Raw genomic sequence first — 9,975 nt, 5'->3', positions numbered from 1 at the left:
GAAGGGATTTGTTCAGAGATTGACCGTCTCAGATCTATATGGGATTTTCGTCAAGTTCTTCAAGCATCGTTGGACCGACGAGTACGTGGGAGTAACATTGGCAATCAACAGAAGCAATTTGGGAATTACCCCAACAAGATTTGATATCCGGGTGGAATTATGTTTAATTTTTATTTGTAATGTAGTGGTCTTAAGGACAAGACCAAACTTTAGGAGGATAGAATGTTATGTGTCGGTTCTTGCTTAGGTATGGTTATTTGTGATTGTGGTTAGTGAGATGAATTGTAGGGAGAAATTGTACAAGTGTAGAAATTGATAGTTAGGATTATCCGTGTATTTATTGATTAATGAAAAAGTAGAAAGGGTACTGAAAAATTATTAATTTAATTCTTGAATTTATCTTGAGAGAGGATTGGCGACCTCTCAATTGCGCTAGGACGCCTGGCTTCGTCAGTAAAACCAAATATCTACTTTCTCTTCTATCGTTTCTCTTATGTTTCTATTTGTTTTTTATTTTTTCTCCACCAAGATCTGCTCATGAATAGGACCCCTCTTTCATTGAGTGTTATTCTGAGTCAAATATATCACCAGTATCCAATTCTCTACTCTCAGGTTGTCGTACACCTAAAGAAGTAAAGGCTGCAACTTTCAACATAGGAGCCTATAAAGCTCCTGGAATGGATCTCAGCCATTATATACCATCAGTGTTGGGATATCATTGGGAAGGACATCTCAAATTTTGTCACTCAATTCTTTTCTTCCACCACCTCATTACCCTTTGGAATCAACCTCTTCATTCCAAAAAAAGAGTCCTCTTGTCATGTGATTTCAGATCTATTAGCCTCTGTAATGTCTCTTTTAAGATCCTTACAAAAATCTTGGTTAATAGGCTCAAACCCCTCTTACCTGACATTATATGTCTTATTCAGTCAGTTTTTGTCAAAGGTCGTCAAATGTTTGATAATATCATTATAGCCCAATAGATTTTTCATTATTTCAAGAAAAAAAATAAAACGGAAAAATATGTTACTTGGCTCTAAAATTGGATATGTCCAAAGCCTATGATCGACTTGAATGGAATTTCTTACATGTCATTTTCAGATTTTTATTCTTTAACAACACCTGATTTTTATTCTTTGATTTCATGGAACCAACTCGTGGTATTCATCAAGGCTACCCTCAAGTCCCTATTTGTTCATAATGGCTATGGAATGAACAGAGGCCTTAACCTTTTCAAAGGTATCAAATTTGCTAGGAATGCTCTTGAAATCGCCCATCTTTTATTCGCAGATGATTCTTCTTTTTTGCCGAACCAATATAAAAGATGTTCAAACCATTAAAGCATTTCTAAGTTTATTTGACGCCCTGTCCGGACAGCAAATCAATCTTTCCAAATGTGGCATATTCTTCAGCGCCAATACTCCAATGGTTCTTCAAAATTCACTTTGCCACACTCTTGGAATCTCTCACATGGACAATGAATCCAAATACCTTGGTACCTTCCTATTCCCACAGAGGTCAAAGAAAATTACATTGAACAACCTCATTCATCGTGTGAAGAATAGATCAGGGGACTGGAAAAGCAGTCTCCTCTCACAAGCAGGGAGAACATTGCTTATTAAATCAGTTTTAAATTCCATATCGTCCTATTAAATGTCTTGTTTTTTGTTCCTCAAAACTATATGCTCTGAACTTGATTCAATCTGTGCTAATTTATGGAGAGGGCAAGAAAAATATGTCACCTCCAATTCGCTGTCCATTCCAATTCCTTCAATTCTTCTAATAGGGGGAGTGGACCCCACCTTAGGCAGTGTGTTCGGGCAGGGGATAGGATAATCATTTCTGCCCCCTATGTAAGGAATTGAAGGAATTGGAGCGGACAGTGAATTGGAGGGGATAATGATTCGAGGGCAAGTGTAAAATAAAAGCAGATTTTGTCTCATTTCATGGTTCAAAAAGTTTGTCAACCCAAATGGGCAGGGGGTTTGGGAATTTGACCCAACTTAATCCACAACAAATCTCTCCTAATCAAATTAGGATGGCACCACTTGGGCTCAAGTTCTTCGAGGCAATTACTTCCCTAACAAATCCTTCCTCAACTCAATATCACACGCCACCCTGGGTCTTGGACTTGGAATAGTATCCGTGCAATTATCCCTAAACATATTTGTTGGCATGTTGGTACAGGTGATTCAATCAACATTAATTTGGACCCGACCCTTGGATCCCTAACATCCCACACTACATTCCATCTACTACTCCCCACAACCGTCTATCAAAAGGTAAGCGACCTTCTTTGGGGAAGCTCTTGGAATACCCCTCTCATCAGCTGGCTAGCTATGCAATAATTCTAACCATTATGGCAAACTATGGAGCAGGATCTGGAAACTCCATGTACATCTCAACCGTCAAAACTTCTTTTATGGAAAGTTCTCATGGTTGGTCTATCTACAAGGGAAAAACTTCAAAAAATTCAATTAGCTCATCTTGAATTTTGTTGTATTATTAGAGGTGCTTTCATTGAGAGTTGAACTCAAGACCTCCCGCTTACTAAACGGGTGCTCTAACCAACTGAGCTATGAAAGCTGAGTGGAAAAATATGGAACCAAAATTATAATTTATTCATTTTTAAAATCTTTTTAGAAAATCTGGGCAGAATAGAACTAGAAATCAAAACAGTTGAAAGAGACCTTAATTGATCACCCAATCGACATTAATACTATTGAGTTTTAAGTAATTTCAGGTGGTTTGATAATTGCAAGACTTTTTGAATGCATTTAGTGAAATGGTGCATAATGGATGTAAACAGAACAAAGACCAAGAGAGGAAGGGCATGGTCTGCATTATAAAACTGGCCTTAGGGTTGCTCACAGAAATGAAAGAGAGTGGGTGGGGGTATATATATTTATAGGGAAAGAGATCGCTTCCTGGGCTTCTAGAGTTTACACGCACGTTGGTCAATGGGATCACGTGCTCAAGCATTGTCCTGGGCAGCATTTCCATCTTTCCATGGGTTCGTACGCTTCTATGTCTAGGCGCAGGAGCCACGCAATCAAGTAGCGTGCTTTTCCCCATATTTATATATAGGGCCCACGTTCTCTGTGGGGGGAGCGAGGCCCCTGCATGAGAGTGCACGAATTAGTATCGTTGGGGGTGGAATTTCCATCTTTCAAGGGGGTGGGGAGGTCATTTTTGCCCCCACTTTGTGTCTGGTTGTGGGCGGTAACATTCCCCCCATAAAGAACTTTTCTCCTTATATATAATATTTGGGAAAAGGCTGGACATGCTAGCGGTATACAGTAAGCTAGCATTCTATGTGTCTTATCTCTCTCTTCCACCCTTTGAGGGGGTATGAGAGTCATTTCAAAGGGAGGAAGAGAGAGAGCTAGAGAGAGCTAGAGAGAGAGAGAGAGATAGACACATAGGATGATAGCTTACGGTATACCGCTAGCATACCCATCCCTCTTCCATAATATTTATTCATATAATATCACATATGATTCAACAAATAATGTATCAAATTTAGAAGTTGGATGTTGGAACTTGTTTTTGTGCTATCTTCGACTTGTAATAATAAAAAGGCAGAAGTTTTGATACACGGTCGTGCATATACACGGCCTGTATGAAGTACCGTCAAATAGGCATAAATGCCCATAAAAAATGACCATAAAGCCCCCCACCTCCTATTCAATGCATTGATGCACGAAATCTACCGTGTACCAATACCTTCCCCTAATAAAAAATTTAATGTAGAATCTTAGATTTCTAGCTTATTTTTAATTGCTAGTACGTTCACTATCATGTTAATTTTATTAGCATGAACATTTTAGTACTTAAGTTGTCAAGTTGTAATGATATGCAGGGAAAGTGAAGATTTAAGATTTAATTTGAGTTAAATTGTAAAATGTTAAGGGATTTAGGTCTTGTTCAACACATATATCCGATTAATAATTTGATATTTCGTTATTAATCGGATTAGGATATGGAGTGGTAGCATGTAAATTAGGTAGATATTTAATAAGATACAGATATGTTGAATTCCTTAATGGACCAAACACTTGCATTTCCATTTTGTAGTTGAGCTGTTTACAGTCGCAAGATTGATCACATGTCAAATTTCAGACTTCGATCAATTCAATCATATAACCTCTGAAGTATTGGCATGCATTCTTTCCATAGTTTGGGATTTTTTTAATAAGTTTACTTTGCAATTGGTTGACTCCATTTGAGCTGAAATTTCACATGTGAATAGGAGACCTTAGGCCTATCTATCCCTTAATTTGCATATCAAAGATATCTAGATTGCACGAACCCGACATAAAATTCCATTAGACTGTGTTTGGTTTGTATTCTCAAACTAGATTCTAAGTCTAGAACATATTATGAAGCAATAAAATAGAAAAGAATCGGATTTCAGAGTTCTAGACTGAGAATCTGTTCCGAGAATGCATACCAACAAACAATTTTTTGGTGAGTAAGAAAAATGAGGAGTACTCTACGGGTATTATTTGTTATGTGTGTCTCGAATTCTTGTACCTGTTTTGAACTTTGCCCTGCTCTAACATTTTTTTGTGGTAACTTGAAAGAGATATTTTTGTTATGGTTTTGGGGTGTGGGAGCTTCGCCCTGCGGTACGGTATATGACCTGACCAAATGTATCAATCCAACTTGGAGGAGCATTACTGAGTTTCTAGTATCTTGTTATGTAAGCAAAACAGAAAAAGTGAGTTTTGGGGGTTTTTGTGTTAGGGTTTTGAAAAAAAAATTCTTGTTGTAACTTTTGGTGTTCTTGATAGATCTCCATTGTATTTTCTTCTATTACATAGTGAATCTCTTCAGATTCGTCCATGGATGTAGCCCATCACATTGGTGTCTGAACCACGTTAAATCTCTGTGTCACCTTTGCTCTGTTTTGTTTTTTCTTCGTGTTTCTTGGTGTTTGCATTAACATTATTTGTAAAGTGCAATACAGTAAAATGCAAGGCAATGATGCTGATAAGGCGAAGATCATTGTACAAGTGGATGAACCCAGACCAAAGATCCCTCTCCCCTCCGGAAAGATTTTTTATCTGGATCTCTGTCATGTCAACCTCTATGTCACAAAAATATTTCGCATGCGTGAGGCCTCAAAGCCTATTCATTATTAAAGAAAATGCTCACCTTATAAGAAATTAAGATTACATATCAATCTTTAAGCAAATTTGTTGGTTTTTGTTAAGAACAAGTTCTCTGATCATTTAAGCAAATTTGCTTCCCACGCTTTATTGCTCTCGCAAACTCAAGAAAATGGAGTGTCACCAAACGGGCCCTAATGGATTGTTCCTCAATCCTCATGCCTAATTGCGATAATTGAAGGATTAAAATTTTCTGCAGTACATCGATCTTGTGGTGCAACACAATTTGGGCTTGAGGGCTCGACACTTGGAAGATAATTCATCCAATGATGCAAATTTGATTGAACCAGGTTTATTTTTCTTTCTTCTCCAGTTCGATACCATTGAATGTCACATCTTCCATGTATTAAACTCTCAAGCCCCAACTGCACTGCACCACAAGATTGATGCACTACAAAGGATTTTTTTGCACACAGGAGTATATAGACATCCGCGTCACATCATTTGCCATCTCTTTTTCTCGGATTCGTGGTTTGGGTTTGGACCACATTTTGTCCATTTTTCTTTCTTTCTTTGAGAAAAAAAAACACGCATGTAGATTGAAAACAAACCGTCCTAATTCCGCATTACCAAACAGGTGGATTTAGGTAAATGTGGGTCTGGATGGGACAGGCGAAATACCCATCCCCATAAAGTTCATGACCTTTTTGGGGCTACAGCTGCTGCACAGCCGTACAGGTTGGTAGCAAGGCAAGGTAGGCAGATAAACATCCATGTGTTGCTACTTTATCAGTTTATATATTTTTGGAAAAAAGAATGTTAATCGGTCACGTGATTCTAATGTCTAGAAATAGGACCGGTGCAAAATTATCATTCAGCCCCGGTGAAATAAAAAATTTTATTAAGTCAAATGCTCCTAAATGCACTTTTATCGTCCTCTATGCTAGCACGGACACTACACGATCAGATAGTGATCTCTTACCCTATATTTTTTTTTTTGTCAAAATGGCAAAACAGTAAGAATTTTTAGAAGAAGTTCCCCACTATGGTAGAGTACTATCACCCTCACAGAGGTTTTTATTTTATATATATATATATATATATATATATATATATATATATATATATATATATATATATATATATATATATATATATATATATATATATATATATATATATTTATTTATTTATTTGGGAGAGGGTTCTCTAAGCTGGTAGGATACTCTACGTCTCTACATCTTCTCACATTTATATTTTTAATCATTGTTTATCACCTTTAAAAAATTATTATTGTAATACATTTGAGAAGGCGTAGTGTATGCTTAGGCTCAGAGAGCATATTTCCATTTTTACTTTTTCTCTTCTAGACTTCTTCCCTAACCATGTGGACCCTTTGTGGATTATGCCATTCTCCGTGCTACCATTGTTGTGACGTAGGAGATCCCTTCCATGTTGGCATCTTGAAAAACACTTTCTCCTAATTCTTAGGGAGATTGTTCTCTGTGGGGGAGCGTAGGGGCCATGTGCGTACAACAGTCAATGAGAACACACACGCTGGCATCTCGGGGCAGTATTTCTGCCTTTCATGGGGGGAGGGGGTCAAGGTGGTCATTTCACCCCCCACTGTGTGGGCGTGGCCTCTGCCCCCCACAAAAAACATTTTCCCTTTCTTTAATGAGACATATATTTGGGCCAATGGCGTAGCCTATGCTTACTGACAGAAATTTTAAATCCTTTTTTTCTCTCTCCTATAAAAAATGAAGAGAGAAAGAGCGCCACCTGGTTGTGTTGTGGCATGTACCTGTGCCCAGATACAGCTAGGTGCAAAATGACCAGTACACCCCTACCTTTCCATGGGGACAGGACGATCATTTTGTGTCCGGCTGTGTCTGGGTGGAGGTACATGCCACATCACATGACCGGGTGGGTAGCATTCTTTTTCCCAAAAAAGGAATAAAGAATTAAAGGTACCTTGGTGGCTCAGAAAACCCTTGCCCCCCCCTCTCCCCTTCTCATTATCAATAACCATACAGTGAAAGTTATACCAAAATCAAATCCAACCCTTCTCCCTGTCTCTTGTGAATGATGGGAGGTCAACTGCAGCCATTCTCCTAATGAAATCGCATTATATGGATATGAATAGAGTATATTAATGGATGGATCTTTTCTGCTTTTGCTTGTCGTGATAATCTCTACTTTTTGTTTTTTAAGGGTTAAAGCAGAACAAAACAGGTTCAAATGCAAGTGTAAAAAGCTTGGGATGGTTACAATCATCCAACAAAGCTCAAACTTTCAGAACCGAATTAGGCGAACAACAACAACAACGAATGGGCACAGCCGCACAGTTTCGATCAATGTCTTACTCTCACGGGTGGGGTAGGGTGGTCATTTCCCTCCTGTCTGAGTGAGGCTGCATGCCGGCCACCGGCAGCAGAGGATCCAAATTGTACTCTCACCCAATTGCTGCCAGTTACATCAGCTTAGAAATGGAATATTCCAAGCTCCATCATATCAACCTTTACTTTTCTATTGACAAAAACATACACCAAACGCAGTTTCTATTTGAAACCTTCTTAAACAAATCTATCTTAGGCATCGCATCAGAGGAAAGGAAAAAAAAAATCACTCTTTTCAAGTTAATGATCTGTTACTTGTAAAGAAGGGATACCTTGAGAATGATATCTTTCCATCAACAGCTACTTCGTGTTTTTTCTTTTTTGACTTCTGATCGATCTGGTATGATAATGCTTGCCACTTTATTTCCCTTCCTTATTCTTTTTTCTGGTCGGCTTTGGATATCTTATAATCTCATGCATACACATACACTTCATCTCAATTATAGATGGCCATCCATTCCAAAGCAAATTCCCTTTGTCCAACCAAAATTACTTTTCCTCTAACCCCTCTTTCTCTCTCTCTCTTTCTGGGGTGTGCATGTGTTAATTTTTTTGTTTGAAGAAGATTCCTTGCATGACCCACATCTTTAACCTTTCAAATATTCCCATCTTCCATTTACAAATGAAAACCCAGAAGCGATTCTTTGCGCACTTCCATCCTTCCAAAATTCCATACAAGTAACCACCATCTTCTTCTCTTCTTTCTCCCTCCATTTCTCATCCTCAACCATGGTTCCTGAGTTGGAGGTAAGTCGATCTTTTGATAGTACTAATCATAAACAATTTGTTAACTGCATCTCAATACTACACTGTTTTCATACACTCTGGTTCATTTCTATATGCATATATCACAGAGGTACTAAATCATTAATTGGGGTTCTAAAAATGCAGAAGCCTCGAATTACTGAGATACAAGTCCGTATGGACTGTAATGGGTGTGTACAGAAGATCAAAAAGGCGTTGCACGGCATAAACGGTGAGTATCTGAACAATGCACATCTCTACATACTCTTTTCTTATGCTATTTTGTTCTCTTCTCCTGTTGTTGTTCCAAGTTAACATTTTTATGATTTGTATCTAATTCTTCTCCACAGGGATATATGATGTCTATATTGATTTCCCCCAGCAAAAACTGACAGTAGTTGGCTGGGCAGATCCAGAAAAGATTGTCAAAGCTATCAAGAAGACAAGAAAGATTGCCACCATCTGTGCCCACAGAGAAACAAGTACTGAGACCCCAGCTCAACCATCAGAACCAGCACCACCTGAAGGTGGTGGACAACCAGCCCCTGATGCTGCAAAATCTCCACCTGCAGAATCCCCACCCACTGAAACAGCTCCACCGGCAGAGCCACCCAAAGACCCACCACCACCTGAAAATCCGGCACCTGATCAGACGACACCATCACCCGTAGCTGCTGATACTGCTGTGCCCCAGCAAGTTCACAACCATGGTCTGAAAGACATCGAAAATATCCATGTAATACATCACCTTCCACCTGACTATGGCTATGGCTACAGCAATGGTGGGCATTGGAACAACTATCCTACTGGACACGATTTCCGACCTGAGCCACCCGTTTATCTCACTCACAGCTACAACACCTATAAACCATTCCCTTCCATTTCTGAAACTCACAGCTACAACACATATAAACCATCCTCTTCCATTTCTGAAAATGAGTACTTTCAGTCACCTCAACACACCACCCATTACAGTCGGACGGAGCACTACAGTGAAGATTATCATACCCGTAGTAACAGTGGTGGGAACAACATCACTTCAATGTTTAGTGATGAGAATCCAAATGCTTGTAGAATAGTCTAGAGGGATAGAAAGAGAGGCTCGTATGAAAAAGGCTTTCTTTCTTTTGCCCTTCTAAAGAGAGTCCTTGCAGAAAACTAATGGAAGATTATTTGTGAAGTAATTCATAGTATTGATGGATCTAATTTCTAAAGGTAACCTTTTTTGATAAGCTTGTGATAATGTTGAAAGAAGAATGAGATTCTTAGATTGTAAATGCAGGAAGAATTGATCCTGCATTCCACTATAAGAAGGTTAGATATCCTGCCTGGTGCTCATTTTTTCCAAGAGAATCCTATAAAGGTACATTATTCTGTAACTTCATTCTACCACCTTCTGTTTTCTGGTGATCTGTCCTTACTTCTAAGGGAGAGGGTTGGGTATGCCGCCAGCTTTCAACAAGTTAATAGCAAACACCAATCATAGAGCTGGACACAGGAGGGCAAGGGGGTCTTTTCCAAAGGGGGAGAAGAGAGGATGACACATGCTGAGCACCCTGGCGGCGTGCACAACCTTTTCTCTATTTTTAATTATCAGTATCATCCTGGAACCGCTGGAATTCATAAGGATAAATAAATAATAATAGACTATAGATAGCTTTTCTAACAATAAATAGCTCAACAAATTATATTATGGGAAAGAGATAGCTGTCTGGGCC

The 9,975-nt window shown here is 38.8% G+C and overlaps 1 protein-coding gene and 1 non-coding gene across 2 annotated transcripts; one reads left to right on the top strand and one right to left on the bottom strand.

The window, feature by feature from the left end:
* Positions 1–2,512: 2,512 nt before the first annotated feature.
* On the bottom strand, positions 2,513–2,586 carry TRNAT-AGU. The gene has a single exon. It is a non-coding gene; the product is annotated as a tRNA-Thr (tRNA).
* Positions 2,587–7,856: 5,270 nt separating this feature from the next.
* On the top strand, positions 7,857–9,598 carry LOC122666953 (heavy metal-associated isoprenylated plant protein 35-like). Its single transcript, XM_043863086.1, has 3 exons — positions 7,857–8,260; positions 8,405–8,489; positions 8,608–9,598. Exons 1-3 carry the CDS (start codon positions 8,243–8,245, stop codon positions 9,339–9,341), a joined length of 837 nt encoding a protein of 278 aa, XP_043719021.1. The 5' UTR covers positions 7,857–8,242; the 3' UTR covers positions 9,342–9,598.
* Positions 9,599–9,975: the final 377 nt, after the last annotated feature.

Source organism: Telopea speciosissima, chromosome 7, assembly GCF_018873765.1.
Source record: "Telopea speciosissima isolate NSW1024214 ecotype Mountain lineage chromosome 7, Tspe_v1, whole genome shotgun sequence".
Lineage (NCBI taxonomy): Eukaryota > Viridiplantae > Streptophyta > Magnoliopsida > Proteales > Proteaceae > Telopea > Telopea speciosissima.
This window is presented reverse-complemented; position numbering and strand designations above follow the sequence as displayed.

Coding starts and splice junctions, on each gene's coding strand:
- LOC122666953 (XM_043863086.1), top strand. Junction 8,490..8,607: donor GGCGTTGCACGGCATAAACG/GTGAGTATCTGA, acceptor TCTTCTCCACAG/GGATATATGATGTCTATATT.